Source organism: Bubalus bubalis, chromosome 15 (assembly GCF_019923935.1).
Source record: "Bubalus bubalis isolate 160015118507 breed Murrah chromosome 15, NDDB_SH_1, whole genome shotgun sequence".
NCBI lineage: Eukaryota > Metazoa > Chordata > Mammalia > Artiodactyla > Bovidae > Bubalus > Bubalus bubalis.
The window spans coordinates 17455057-17471806 of record NC_059171.1 but is presented as its reverse complement, the minus strand read 5'-3'; the positions used below and the strand labels follow the sequence as shown (position 1 = coordinate 17471806).

The 16750-nt window shown below is 33.0% G+C and overlaps 1 protein-coding gene across 16 annotated transcripts in view; it reads right to left on the bottom strand.

The window, feature by feature from the left end:
- VPS13B (vacuolar protein sorting 13 homolog B) overlaps positions 1-16750 on the bottom strand; it is an 848142-nt gene that overhangs the window by 373134 nt on the left and 458258 nt on the right. For 13 of the 16 annotated variants that reach the window (XM_044928327.2, XM_025264770.3, XM_025264772.3 and 10 more), the window contains 4 exons: positions 10932-11103; positions 10243-10357; positions 7651-7792; positions 4103-4511 (listed from right to left, as the gene is read on the bottom strand). In XM_044928327.2, coding sequence (XP_044784262.2) covers positions 4103-4511; positions 7651-7792; positions 10243-10357; positions 10932-11103 — 838 coding nt within the window. The other 3 variants (XM_025264769.3, XM_044928330.2, XM_025264775.3) reach the window with 3 other exon arrangements.

Here is a 16750-nt window from a genome sequence, read left to right as displayed (position 1 = left end):
ATGGAACAGAAAAGGACTGGCTCTGCAAGACCTCAGGAATATCCTGAACAGAACATGCCTACAAAGGCATACAATCCATATTTCCCAAACTGTGGTGCCCAAAGAATGCAAAAGCTAAGAGATTATTTCCAGCTGCTTCGACAAAACACTTGGTATGGTCTGACTTAGATTAGTCTAAAAAGGAAAGTCAGAATTAGGAAAATCAGAAAAAATAAGAAGAAAGATATTCAGCAAGGAAAAGAAGGAACCAGAATAAGACATATATAAGGGAGATGCAAAATGGCAGGGGAAGGGGAAAGACAGCAAAGGGGGAAGAAAGAGATGAGCAATCATAATAAATATCAGCATGTGGATGCTACAACACAGATGATATTTTTGAACATCCACAGCAAAAAGGATCAAATTAAACACTACTTCTCATGAAGTTACACTATTTTCGAATGACTAGAGGTCTGGCTTGATTATAGGTGCTTATACTACGAAATCTGTTTACATTTCACAGATCCTGCATTTTATGTCAGGCTTATCAAATAGTTTCATGTGGGTAAAACCTCTGATTAAGCAGAAGGCATCAATTAAATCAATAAATAGTAAGCCTGGAGAATAGACCATACCACAAAAGTGCGATTAGTGTACTTGCTAACTGTTCTTCCAGGCTACAGATTCTACCCACCATATGAAAGTCTAAAATGTAATAGAAACACTGCAGTAAATGAGGTACATATGGAAGAAAAATGACGTCCTTAGTGTTACATACAAAGCCAGATCCAAGAACAGAATTCTGTTTCTGTTAGAGCCAAAAGTATTCTCACTAGATTAAACTGACTACAAAGTTATATAATAATAATAAAAAGCATTTAATGCATATCATTGATAAACTAATCAATTTTATTATAGAAAGTATTCAGCTTATCAAAATGTATCCAGAGATATAAGAAAAACTAGTAAAAAATAGGTATTTATACAAGAAAGCGCCCTGAGTCATGTCTTTAGTTATTTGATAGCTGGGGGGAAAAAAAAACAAAACAAGCTTCCCTTTTTTGGTTTATTTCACCTGCATTTAATAGCTGGACCAAATGAGGAAATGTTCCCTCTAGAAGCATTTTCAACATGAAAATGAATGCCTTCCTTCTTTGCTGTAACTGTATTTTTAAAAATTGAGCCTCATGAGGAACTACTCACTCTAGAAGACTCATACCAGATCCAAAAAACAGCCCTCTGTTATGAAATAAATAGCTTAAGCTGGAAGTCAAACACCTGTAGATTCAGAATCTTGATAATAATTGCACATAAAGCAAGCAATATTCAAGTCGAAAACCAGACTTTAATATAACTTCTTTAAATATTAGAATGTTAAATATATTTTTATTATTAATTGAATTTTACAGATGAACTATTAGAAACTTGTACATTTCATGTAAAATGAAACATACGTCTGAAAGACTTTATCTTTTCTTGAGGCAAGAGAGTATGTATTGAAAATGAAAAGGCTAAGAACAAATCTGAAATTATGAGCTTGATTAAGTAACCAAAAGCTTAAAAGAGCAGAATCTTCATGAAACTGTCAGACAATAAAAGACTGTTGTTCAAGCTAAGTTTTTTAAAAATTCAATATGAAATAAAAACATTTTAGAGACTTCAATTTTCCTTTAAGATTCTCAGTATAAACTCTATATAATAAAACATCTAAAATCTCAAAGGTATTTGAACTTGCCACTGCAATGTTAAACTTTTATAAAGCCACAACTATAATGACAACCTCACATTAAGCTATCAACAAAAGGTACTATTAGCTATTGACATATTTTCAGCTGAAGACACATTGAAGGTTCAATAATATGTAACTCAGTGATTATGTACATTAATAGGAAATACAGTCACATCCAGTTTGCCAATCATCTCTGACAAACACAAACTGCTTGGAGATAGTTTTATAGTTTCTGCTAAGAAGTATGAATGGCAACATTTCAGTATGCTATCACACTCAATAAGACATAATTTCCATTCAGTTTAATTAATCTGATTAAAAATATTATGCTCATTTGAATTACAGCAGTAATGAAGAAAGATAAAGCGGCCCCAAAATTTAACATAATATGTCAAGACATTTATATATATATGTGTGTGTATATGTGTGTGTGTGTGTGTGTGTGTGTGTGTGTGTATGTATATATATAGTGGATAGGCACATGTTTTGGCAATTGACAGTATCTCAGATACAGATATGAGAACAGGTATAAGCAAAGATATACATGCTGATATAAATATAGGGGTACACATAGACACACATATACACACACACACACACAAATAGCAAAAAAAAAAAAAAGAAAAGACATGTGCAATACAATGCAGGTCAAACAACAGGCTTCACACAGAGTTCTTAATAAATGACGAAGAAGAGATGAGCAACTCTTTAGGAAAAAAGTATACTTTTCATTAATGAGACTGACAAAAGACCAAAAAGCATGACAGATCTCTATTACAAGGACACCTAGGAAACAGTATAAACTGGTCAGGCAATTTATAGGAGAGCATTTTGACACCCCTTAATATTTTTAAGGTAGATACCCTTTGATCTAGCAATCCTTTTGCTAGAAATTTATTCTATATATACTCACCCAAGTCATGAAAAATACCAGCAAAAGGTGTTTATTACACAAAGTGTTCATATAAGCAAAGGATTAAAATTAACCAAAAGTCCACAGAGAAATGTGGCAGACAGTATTTTCCAAAGATGGCTGTAACAAGGTCCCTTCCCTAACTTCCACCTCATATGCTCTTATTCAAGGTTACATGCTTAGCAGGTACTTCAGGGTCAGAATTTTGAAATTATACCTTAAAAATCCCACCACAAGCAGCACCAAAAAAGAACAAAGGAGCTTGAAAAATAAACTAGGAAGAGTCTAGAAACCTTCTGTAATTACAACCAATTGAAAATTTTCCTAGTTACAGCAAGGAAATGGGAAATTTAAAGCAGTATCAACAAAACTGTGTGATACACAGTATTCATTATAAAATTTAACTAAATGTTCATAAAACAATAAGCCAACAAACAAAACAAATATATGCACAAAGGAGAGAAAGTTTTTCCTTTCCCTCCCTTTTCTCAAATAGCCAGATGAGTATCCCTTTGGACATCTATACAAATCAATGAAGCACAGAACCTGTTTCGATGAACCACCACTGAGTATGACAGAAAAATGAGGCTAGGGTCAACCCATGAAACCCCTGACCTCTGTCTATCGTGAAGGTGCTCAGCACACAGGTACTACCACCTTTACTAAGAGGGAGCTCCCTTCACGCTTCCTGTTGACTCAATACTATCATTCAGAAACTACTACAAATCTTGCCCTCGTCAAAAGAGCTTCAAAGCAGATTGGTGGTTAATCAACACCATAGAATTCTCAACAAAGAAATGCCATATAAGCCAGCAATTTAACCCCGAGGTACATACTCAAAAGAATAAAAAATGAGTTTAAACAGACAAGTACATAGCAGCATTACTCACAACATCAGTGGAAACAATCCAAGTGTCTGATAGAAGACTGGATTTAAAAAATAGGGTATATCCATACAATAGATACTATTCTACCATAAAAATAAATGAAATTATGATGCATGGTATACAACATGAATGAACCCTGAAAACATTATGCTAAGTGAAATAAGCCAGACACAAAAGGACAAATATTCTCTGATTCAACTCATATGAAATATCTACAACAGGCAATTTCAGAGAGACAGAAAGTAAGCAAGGGGGAGTTATTCTTCAGTCTGTAAGGTACAGAGTTACTGCTTGGGGTGATGAAAACATTTTGGAGATAGAAAGTGGGAATGGCTGCACAAGACTGCCAATATAATTTATTCCATTAATGCAGTATGTGGAGTGTTGGCTAATTTTATAAAGCAATTTTTAGTTATCTTAGGTATATAGAACACAATATTGGAGGTCAACAAAACAAATGACAGAAAGTATAAGCTTTATTAGCAAAAGACCTAAAGAAAAACATTTCCTATTTCTTACTCTAGTAATCAGCAGAGTCAGAAACACACACAGTATTTAAAATAAGACTGGAAAAAAAAATTCTGAAGAGAATACCTTCAATACTTGGCTGCATTTCTTCTGTTTTTGGAACAAAAATTCTGATTACGCTTGTGTTGATATAAATCAAAGGTAAATTGCGTGAAGTCAGTGTATGGGTCCTCATGGGCTGACCAGGAGATTTTCTTTTCTCTTTTTGGGTCCTTGGTAGTTTTGCTTGAAATATACTTGCAATGGCATTAAGTAAAGGAAAACAAAGGACAATATCAAAGGCTTGTGCTGAAAGAAGTATTTCATGAAGAAAATGAGGGGAGCCATCTGTTAAACCTTCAGATAACTTATGAAAACTTCTTCGCTCATTTCTTGATGTTAACTTGTGGCGAACATTTTTTGTTACAGCTTTTGTGTATGTCAAAGACAGAAATCCATGCTGCTGATGAGAGCCATCTAGAAGCTTTGCAGTTGTCTGTTCCAGAAAGAGGAAATCACAATACATATTTTATTCAAAAAGAAAAAAAAAAGAATTTGAAAGCAGAAACAATCTAGGTTGGTACTATAATCTTTTGTTATTGTCCATACTTTTTTCCCCATGATTAATCAGATGTTTAATATAAATAAAAAAATAAAAACACACTTAACGAGCACATTACTAATCAATTCTACAGACAGGGCAAAAGCCTCTAAGACTCAGAATGACTGAACTCAGGTTAGGAATCCTGGGTTGTAGTTCTAGGTCTTGAGAGAGGTAATTAACCTCTTTGTGCCTGTTTCTATAATTTCTACATTTTCTACAACACTCAAAATTTGGAACAGTTCATATATAGATTTATCTTTTCATTCTTGGTAATTTTTCATTAAAAGTAGCAATATGCTGTCATAATTTGGGTCAGACAGGGTTTGTTTATGAAAGAAAAATTGAAATAACCATGTTATGTATTTTCATTTGTGATCAACAACCTGAAAAGTTGATTGACTTCACTTGACTTAACATTTATAAAAACAAAGATTTTCCTCTGTAATATCACTAATATATATGAAGAGCCCATAAGACAAGCATCACTGATATCACACTTTGATAACTGAATTAACCATTTAATGCATATAAAGAAAAAATGGTATCACGAGACAAAAACAGCTTTCTTTTAGAACTTGTCTATTTTCCGGGACTATCATATTGTTTATAAAACCTACGTAACAACTCTCTTTCAACTCATATTCCCTGGATTTAATACCATATTAACACACATAAACATCTGATTGAGACTAAAAACTGTATCATAACAACTTCAGTACTTGTGACAAAACTTGTCCAATAAACTTATATTCAAATTGAACACTATAAAATTATAGTAAAAGAGCATACTTTTAAGGGTAAAATAAAACATGTAATTTGAATTTCTCAACATATAAAAAGGATATTTTTGAGAAAAGTTTTCCTGAACTAATTAATGTACATAAAATTCTATTTTGCAAATTAAAGTATAATTACTCAAAATACAACCCCTCTTCCCAAGGCTTGATGAAGATTTTTAGTTATTGGAGTTCTAAGAGTGATGTTAAGAGAGGAAGTGAACCAGGAAAAATGAAAAAGAAGGAAATACATTCACATAAACAAGAAAAAAGTGAGAAGGAGCAAAGCAACAATATGTCAGAGCCTACGTTATTCCATCATCAGTAAACCTCTTCTTCTAATTCTATTTTCTGCTTCTCATTTTGTTGCCTATTACACAATGAGAATAAAATAGTATGAAACTCAGTGCTCTATTTATTTTGTTTTAAATTTGGATTTTATAGTGAAGAAAGACAAGATAAAATTTACCTTTGCAAAAGTATCTCAAAATCAACTTTTTGACCATTAAAAAGAGCTTGTAAAGTAAGCATTAAATAGATATGCAATATAATAACTTTTCATCTAATTGTCCTGCCCTCAGAACATCTTTTACTTTGTCCAACTTTCTCACTTCATTTTATCTTATTTCCCTCTCTTTTGGCTTTCTACACTCAAAACAAAAGGAAATACAGTAAAACAAGAAAAAGTGATTGCAATCTCATCACTATGATGCTGAACTGCGGGCAAACGTAGATGGACCTGGGTGCTGTGGGTGGCCGCAACGGGAGAGGCCACAGCAGCACTGTCTCTAGGTGTCTCAACTGGGGATTAAGGTGTCGAGGGGTAGAACCAACCATAATCCAGATGAATCACCTCAAAGCTTAATTAATGGCAACATTTGAATCCTTGAAATAGTATAAAAGGTGTTTGAAAGTATAAATGTTTTGATTTGGTAAAGATAGTTTTAAACATGTTGACTGTAGGTATTAAAAGGTAAATACCCATGACAGAAAGTGTGTTAAAGTGCTGCATTCCTAACTGCGCTAGTAGAATGAGGGAAAAAACATAAAGAATGGATGAATACTAGCTGGAACTGAGATAATATAAGTATTACCTTTCATAAAGTAATAATAATATTTTCTACTACGTAAAATGAAAGTCAGGCCAATGATAATTATTGAAATGTTAAGAAAATTCAAAATTTAGAAAAATTGATAAAATTCTAAAACACATTAACAATAATTTTGGTTTGCTTTCATGAATACATGTTAAAATTGTTAAGAAAGCTTCTCATGGATGGTAATGAACATTTAAAGAGAAGAAAATAAATCTAAACAGAATGTCCATTAATACAAAGGCCACATTTAGGGACAATTTTTATCCAGACTAGACTAGAAAAAATTAAAAAATCAAATCAGAAACTAGTATTTGCTATACAATTACAGCGTTAAACACTAAATCTAAGAACACAATTAATTAAAATATTTGGCTAATTTTTACACTTTATTTTTAAAGGTATATGTCTTAATTCCTTTTAAGTTACAAAAAAAGGGGAAATAAATACTAGTTTTCAGATGCTGAGAAAATAATAACATTTGCACTTATTTAATAGTTTCTTAAGAGGATTTCTATTCCCATTGTAAAAATCTACTCTTAATATTTAAAATTTACATGTATTTTTATTGACTTAAAAATATCATTTAAAAGAACTAGCTTAATAATATATTCAGATATTTTGTACCACCAGGGGGAAAAAGAGTTTTAAACTTCTAAAACCCACTGGTATACAGTCTAGTGTTCCTCTTTCATCTAGTAATTGACAGATGTACAACCTTGTCCAGACTTAAGAGGCACCAAATAAATAAGGCACTTGGAGTTAGTTCTGAGAAGGAAACGGCATAATAATAGCGGAAAAAGCAGTGCAAGGAAGAATCATAAAAGGAATGACGAAAGCAGTACGGTCAACTCTTGATCAGTCAGTATATGTACAATTTAACAAACATACATACATCCCACTTTGATTTTCCAATGATGATGATAAAATTAGTTTATATTCAGTAAACCAGAATGACCAACAGCATATTCAAGTAACCCAGAAACAAACTGGATTATAGTGAAAACAGTCTATAATTTAAGAATACATAATAGTTCATTTACAAAGCGAAAGATACAGAGGAAGATAAAAATCAAGAGTTGACTCTATGGATAGTTCCATTCCTTCTCTGGGTTCCTGTTAATGGGAGTTCTGTAGCATAATTTAAAAATGATTTCTTACAGAAGGAAAGAAGCCAGAGCAATTACTGAAAGGGTCCTGCTTGCTGATGGGTCGAACCAACAAGGTGCGTCTGTTCAGCTTGTCAGTACAGGAAAGGAAGACACCTCCACATTGCCCCAGAGACCAACACTCTTCCCCAAGGCTTGAGGTGATGGACAGGAGCAAAGAAGGTGAAAAGACAAAAAGCAATAAAAGCCATAAGCAAAAAAAAAAAAATCTGGACAGTTTTAATTTTGCTCAAGTTTGCAAAGGTTTAGGTTTGAGCCACTGCTAGGTATGGCCTCTGTCTGCACCATCTTCTGCAAAAGCATTGTTAATGGAAGTAAACAAAAAATTGTTGCTTTTAGTGTAAATGACTACTTTTAATTTATAATAAAGGACTATCCAACATGAACTCACTTATGGAAAAACTCAGGAAAAACTTCTAGAAGATCAACATACTAACACATTAATGACAAAGTATATTAATAAAAGCAATCCTACCTTGATCTTATTAAAAATTTACTTAATTGCTATAACAGGAAAATGGTTACAAAACATAAGCAACTTAAAGGAATAGTTTTACTTTGTAATATAATTTTATAAGGATAGGTCAAAAAGAATTTGCTGAGCTCTAATGCTTGTAACCATTAGTCCCACTGCATGAAAGAACAAAGATAAACAGTTTATATTTTTTAAAAGTCATAATTACTAAATGAGTCTCACCACAGGTTTTTCTTTGCACTGTAGAAATACTCCTTCAAAATGTCCTGACTGCCAACCTTCCCCTGGCCTGGAAAACATAAGTTCACCTTATCTGTTCTCTTCAATTTTTCTGAGTTAAGAAATTGAGCATATATAACTATTTCAAGTCGTTATGATGTAAACAGTACTACACTGAACTAAAACGTGAAACTGATAAAGCAATCAATAGAACAATTCACATTAGCACCACACCCTGGTAGTTCTGCAGAGAGCAACTGTCTTAATGGTAAATTATATATTTACCAAGGTTATTTTTCTATCTCATTCATGTGACTCTGGGCTCCCCTTGTGGCTTAGACTCCAGTACTCTTGCCTGGAGAATCCCATGGACAGAGGAGCCTGGTGGACTACAGATCATGGTGTCGCAAAGAGTCGGACATGACTGAGCAACTAAGCACGAGCACATGTGACTCTAAGGTCCGTGAGGGTATGGTTTATGTCTATTTTTGTTGAACACTATATCCCTAGTGCTTAGCATAGTCCTTGGGATATAATATACACTTAATAAACAGTTTGATTAAAAGAATGAATAAACTATCCAAATATTTAAAACTTACATAAAAATAACAGCAAAATCATTGATAATCTATAACATAAATTGTAATATTCACATAATCAAGAAATTATTTCAGCAATAAAATAAAATTCACATATATTTGCTAGGATCATTCTGATACAGAGATATACCATTCAAAAGGAACTGAACCACTGCATTATCAAAAATCAATCACTGATTCACTGTTACTCCAACAGAAACAATTATCATACACTTGGGAAAATAATACTATTATAACAGGTCTTAATATATACCCAGCAAAATATTTTGACCATCAAAATTTTGACACAATTTTTGGCTTTGACCGAGTTGAGAGTTATTTACATAAATGATATACATAATAAAGAATGAAAACTCAAATGTTTTAAATGTAGAATTAGAAATCTCTTATAAAAGACTTTGGCTTTTAGAGTATATAATGCATCGATAAAGGTACAGAAATGTGTACTTTTGCAGACACTTAATTGTTGATGAATAAATATGAATCCAGGAAAAAAAGGACTTTAAGGCTGTTTCTTTGCCAAAATACTATGAAAATGAAAATACGATGCTGTTTAGAAAACAGCTTTTAAAAACTGTATGTGAGTTTTACAGTATATAAATCATATTTCAATTATTAAAAAAAACATTCCAGGGTAGTGTTATAAAGCAAAATAACCCCAAAGGCATCTGTATTTTTATTTGGGAAAAACTGATGATAAGTTGTTATATATGTATCTTTATGAAAATATCTAAAACTTTATTTTTTTATTACCATCATTCAATATTATAAACAAATCATACTTATTTATAATCTCCTTTTGGTAGAAATTTATTAGGAAGGAAAAATATGGTTATAGGAACATCTATTAATACCACAGGTACATTACTCTTCTGTGAGTTAAGAAGTCCTCAAAGTTGTAAGGAACATGAGAAGCTGCTCCACTTCTATAATGGTATAGGGAGTGGATAAGGAGTACACAGCAAAAACCAAAGCCATTAGCTGTGTCCCAGGCATCTTAGCAAATATACAACATGCACAACAAACCATGAAGTGATTAGTAAAAGCAGCTTATTTCATTTAATATGACAAGGTAGATATTTAGGAACAGATTTGCCCTCTTATAAAATAAAACTTTATTATATTCCATATATGAATGATACTAAGGAAAATTAATATATCTGTTAAGAACCATCTTTGGGAATAGCTACAATATTTTTTAAAATAACTAATCAAATTAAAATATAAAAATTCTTTCATAGACTTTGGTCAAAGAAAATAGTTTTTCCCATATTCATTACTCATTACTTACTTGCTTCTATAGTGATCAATATTGAAACTTTCTATTTTACATTTCACTTTAGTGTACACATCCTGGACATCTATTGAAGCACTGAGATCTTCTAGTTCACTGACCATACAAAGTTCTGCAATAGGAAGCAAATACTAAATTAGTATAGGGCTCACGATCAACATAAAAACTTTCAATTTTTCATTTAATGTTGCCATATATATCCTTGACATGTACAGAGGGACTGGGAGTTTCTGTTCACTAATCACATAAAAATTTACAATAACTACAAAATTAATATTAATATATGCATCAAAATTAAGATAGGATACTTATTTCAAAATAAGGGAAATACCAGTTAATGTATGAAGTATTACATCTAGTATCAGTCAACAATCTCTGCAATATTTTCAGTGATATGACCACTGAAAAAAAGTACAAATACCGTTAAAATAATATGTTTTATATTGGTGACTTTTACCACAATAAAAAAAAAAAAATTACCTCATGGCTTTTGGAGTGAATTTTAATACAAACAAGACAGAATTGAGGTAATATAGGCACCACGTTACTACTGCTATTAGTAGTACTTGAATTAGATCTAATGATGTTTGATTTAAATGACAATGATTAAATAAAACAAGGTCTCCAATTTCTTCTAAAAATAGTATTTAATATTTTATCTGTAGAGTAGAAAAGTAACCCTATACCTATGCCTTTACTGTCAGGATCTGGAGCAAAGAGCTTTACAGTAATTTTGGGGAGCACCCACTGCATCCACAGACTAACACGACCACTGGATCCACCAATGTTACTTGTAGTCTGTTCCAAGGTAACAGAATCTGAGAATGGTGAATCATCAACAGCTTGTACAGAATCTCCCTGGGATAAGAAATAACAACAACAATAGTTTTTAACTTGAATAAATATAAGTAAAAATTTACCATTTAAGTAAATATAAATAAATATATATAAACAATAATGTTTATATTTATATACATTATATTTATATATTAAATAATAGTAAATATTTGTATTTATAAAATAAATATTAATATAAATATAAATAAATGTAAGTAAAAATTTACCATCTGCAATTATTCCTTATAATTTATATATGATAATGCAAATCACCTAAGTGCTTATATATAATGCCAATAATATAAACATAGACTAATCATATCATTTTCATAGTTTCATTGTTTCAGTGTACACACATGCCATTCCAGGTTCCTATAAACAAGTTAGGATCATACTAATGAGTATTTTCTTATAGAATAGCCATAGCCAAGGGCCAAATCTGGCTCTATTTTTGGAAATAAAGTTTAACTACCTCACAGTCACATCACTCATTTATCTATTGCCTATGACTACTATTTAGCAGAGATATGTAGTTGCTTTAGAGATGCTACGATCCACAAAGCCTACAATATTTACTATCTGGCCATTAAAATGTCTGTCTAACCCTACTAAGGCACATTTATGTATGAATCTACAACAACCATAGAAAAATATAGCATAGTTAGCATGATTTAAAAAACAGCAAAGCATGCATCATGCCTCATATAGTTTAATAGTAAGAGGACTTTTAAAAGTTAGCAGATTTCAATGCCAGATTTTTAAAATGACTTATGTGGTTAGAAGTCTCTTAATTAGAGGTAGAGAACATAAGCTTCTTCAATTCAACAAATACATAATGAATTCCAGTTATGTCTAAGGTCCCAACTTTGGTACTAACAAACTTTCTGAAAAAGTCTGTTGGGTGTTGTTTTTTTTTATCTTTTCAACAGCTGAAAATAAATCCTGGTTTGAAGATAAACAGCTTCAGTCTCAAAGGTAGGAAGAGATGGTGCCTGAGACAGTGATTACTCATGGATTACCTAATTAAGGATTTATTTTTAAATCCCAATCTTGCTGTCCATTGAAAACATTCAAAACAACTTGACAACCTAAACCCATTCTCTGTGAACTGATCAAATACACCATAGCATGCTTGCTTAAAGATGTATATATATTTAAATACTCATTATATGCACTTAAGCTTAGTTTGGCAGGCAACATGATGTACTAGGATAAGGACTTCGGACACTAGTCATGTAATCTGACCTCTCAGAATTTGTTACCCACTGAGCTACTGAAATGAACTGAACTGAACTGAAGAGAAGAGACAAGTAAAACTTCTTACAAAACCAATGACCCTATGTTCGTTACCACAGACATGACCTCTACGCAGGTATCAGTTCAGTTCAGTCGCTCAGTCATGTCCGACTCTTTGCGACCCCATGAATCGCAGCACACCAGGGCTCCCTGTCCATCACCAACTCCCGGAGTTCACTCAGACTCATGTCCATCGAGTCAGTGATGCCATCCAGCCATCTCATCATCTGTCGTCCCCTTCTCCTCCTGCCCCCGATCCCTCCCAGCAACAGAGTCTTTTCCAATGAGTCAACTCTTCGCATGAGGTGGCCAAAGTACTGGAGTTTCAGCTTTATCATCATTAGTGCATCCTATATGAAGTTTTTCCCTTGACCTCAGTTCTACAACAACTTTCAATCAGAAGAAAATTCAATTTCCTTGAATCTCCGAAAGGAGATCAAATAGAGAAGATTTTCACAAAACAACAGGCACATGTTTACCAGGCACCAAGCACAGCAAAGCAATAGTGTCCTGTGATTCAGTGTGACAGAAAATTATAGTCTTAACATCTGAAGACAGTATAATCATTATTTGTTCAATTACACCAAGAAAAGCAAACTGCTCATTGCTGGTGATGTTTTCATCTAAACGTTTTCCCCAAAAAAATAAATTTATTTTTATTTCCCCCAAATAAAAATATATGGTCCTAAATCTACTAAAATTGAAATTCCTAGAATTTGAGAAGCTATATACAAATGAAGATTTTGTTCATTAGCTGTCTAAAGTAACACAACATCTAATGAAAAGCACAAACTAATCCCAGAGAAAGATACATTTTACAAAGTCAAATTCAGTAAAAGACTACATAATGTAGTCAGTATGCCTTTCTCTATGAATTGGTTCTTTGAGCAGAAGAACTCATAGATTAAATTCTCGCTCCAACACTCAGAAGAACATTATAACCTCAAGAATGGAAATCACAGGGGGAAAAAAAAAAATCTCAAATCAACAAGACCTTGATTTTTAACACTACTAAGTATACTGAGCAGGAACGCTAAGAAAACTGTGGCTACAAATTCAATAAGCAAGCACTCCTAAGAGAGAGTTTTGCTCTCCTCCTTCATGTAGTTTCAGTTTTCATTTTGGATTTACAACATTTTGTGTGGTATTGTTAAATATGTCTGTGCATTCATTTTCTGTTCAATTTCTAAATGTACAGCAAAAAGTGAGCCAGAATTGGAGATGCTGACTATTTTCCCACAGGTCTTTATGCCAAGGTTTAAAATATACAGTTCAATTTTTTCACCATTTTGTTGCAAATTGACTAAAATACTGAGTTTATTTTGCTAACTGAATTTATCTTTGTTCATCTGGAAGAGCAAACGCTTCAGCTCTTCATCTTTGGCCTGTTTCAGAGCTCAGGGATGATCAGACTTTTGGCTACACTGCGGCTCTCTTATCAAAATAACTCCAGCATTCTTGTTCAGTCACAAAGCTTCCCAAAGGGCTATACACTTCCACTGCTGTTTGTACTTAAGTCAACAGTACCAAGTGGCCTGCTGTGGTTTCCACTACCTATGCTCTCATGATTCCACTGTGAAGGGTGGGAAAAATTAACTGTTTTAAGCTCAGTACTTAAGCCTGTCACTCATATTTGTTCCTCGACCACCACTCAGATCAGGATTCAGGAGGCTAGGATTATATCCACTGAAAAGTATATTGCTCCTTATCAACATTTCAACATAAAAAGAATGGATCAGTGTTTAAAGTATAAATCATCACAGGATCATACAATCAAATACTTCTCTTCTACTTAATACAAACATTTGTTAGGAGTGAGCTTTTTTAAGCCAGATTCATTTATAGTGAACTCTTTATAGTCAAAATAATTTAAAAATAATAGTAGTTTTGACCCTACTTAGAAATACCTTAGTGTTTTTAAACTTTATATATTTTTGGAATGCAAATAATTAATTAGAAATGTAAATATACAGAAATACAAATAAGCACAACAAATATAAGGTGACCTCAGATTAATAGGTTATATTTATATAATAAAACTATTTGAATTAAAAAAAATAAGCCAACAATTGAAAACTTAAAGACATCTTCTAGGACTTCCCCAGTGATTCAGTGGTAAAGAATCCACCTGCAGTGCAGAAGATATGGGTTCGATCCCTGGGTCAGGAAGATACCCTGGAGGAGGAAATGGCAACCCATTCCAGTATTCTTGCCTGGAAAATCCCATGAACAGAGGAGCCTTGCAGGCTACAGTCTATGGGGTCACAAAGAGTCACACAGGAGAGCAAGAGCTAGCAACATCTTCTGGCATGATTATTTTGAAACGACAAAAGCGTTTCAAACAACAAACTACTGTGCTGATTTACATGCGAAGGCTGAACAATAACCTGCTATACGTATTGCCTTATTCAATTAATTAGATGACATTAAAAATGCTAGAATTTTTACATTTTAAATAACATTTTCATCCTAAATGTTGAAGATAAAATCATTTAAAGACAAACATTTAAAGAAATAAGTTTATTTTGAGGAAGAAATTTAAAACTACGAGACATTCTTAAAATAGTACTTGAGTAAAAAAGTTCAAACTAAACTTCCTTTTTAAAAGTTTGTCAAAAATAGTAGTTGGAGGTAGATTACTGCTTAGGTTACCTGCACTTAAATAACTGAAAAACTAACAATAGTTTTGCAACATTAGTTGATACCAAACAACTTCTCTCTCCTTCTGTTTTTTGCAGATACACTGACATATAATAATATAAGTTTCACATATAAAACATGATTCTATATTTATATATACATTGTGAAATGACTACAGTAAATCCTGTTATCATCCATTTTCACAGTCATAAATTATTTTTCTTGTGATGAGAACTTGTAAGAACTATAACTTTCAAAATTCAATACAATATTATTAAATACAGTTACCATAGTGCACATCACTATAGCTTATTTATTTTATAACTGGAAATTTGTATCTTTAGACCACCATCAATCATTTTGTGCCCTAGCCCAAATTTTTACTTTGGATTTAACTGACAATAAATGCATTTTAAATAATTACTAGAGTCTTTGAATCACTTCATGATGGATTGTTTTCTGGAAATATATATATTTATAATTGGAGTACAGTTGATTTATAATACTATATTAATTTCAGATATACAATATAGTGATTCAATATTTTATGGATTATACTCCATTTAAAGTTATTATAAAATATTGGCTATATACCATGGTATACAATATAGATCATGCTGGATTTTTTTAAAGATCTAGGTTGCTGAAGTAATTTTAATTCCAGAATCAATTAAAAAATACAATTCAAATTTTTATATGACACTAAGATTTCAACATTAGTGGTTAATCTGTCAATTTTTACCTTTGTTGAACTCTAAAATCAATATTCTAGCATTTATTCAGCATTCTATATTTTTCTAAAGCTTCAAAATTGTTTCTTTAAAATGCTGTGGATAAAGATGACATTTCAAAGACATTATACATAAATAAGAGAAAGTTAAAATGAAAAAATGCTTAATGGTTTGCCTAAAATCACAACTGGGAGAAAGCAATGGCACCCCACTCCAGTACTCCTGCCTGGAAAATCCCATGGACGGAGGAGCCTGGTAGGCTGCAGTCCATTGGGTCGCTAAGACTCTCGGACACGACTGAGCGACTTCACTTTCACTTTTCACTTTCATGCATTGGAGGAGGAAATGGCAACCCACTCCAGTGTTCTTGCCTGGAGAATCCCAGGGACGGCGGGGCCTGGTGGGCTGCCGTCTATGGGGTCGCACAGAGTCGGACACAACTGAAGCGACTTAGCAGCAGCAGCAAAATCACAACTTACTTGGAGAGATTTAATTTCATCAACACAATGTTTGTTGTTTAGTTGCTAAGTTGTGTTCCACTCTTTTGTGACCTGATGGACTAGCCTGTCAGTTGCCTCTGTCCATGGGATTTCCAGGCAAGAATACTGCAGTGGGTTGCCTTTTCCTTCTCTAAAAGATCTTCCCAACTATACCTATTCATAATAGCTGTCCTTCCTATTATACTTTCATGGAAAAAACTGAAAAGCCAGATTCAAAATTAACATTTTATATAATTAGGATAGCTTCCAATATAGTTTATGTATTTACTCTATAAGGGAAATATGGGAATATGTATTTGTGTACTGCATGTATATTTGCTTTGTGTGTGTGTGAGCGCGTGTGCACGCACGCGTACGCTCAGTAGTGCCCGACTCTTGGCGGCTCGATGGACTGTAGGCCACCGGGCTTTTCTGCCCATGGGATTTTCCAGGCAGGAATACTGGAGTGGGTGGCCATTTCCTTCCACAGAAGATCTTTCTGATCCCGGGATCGAACCTGCA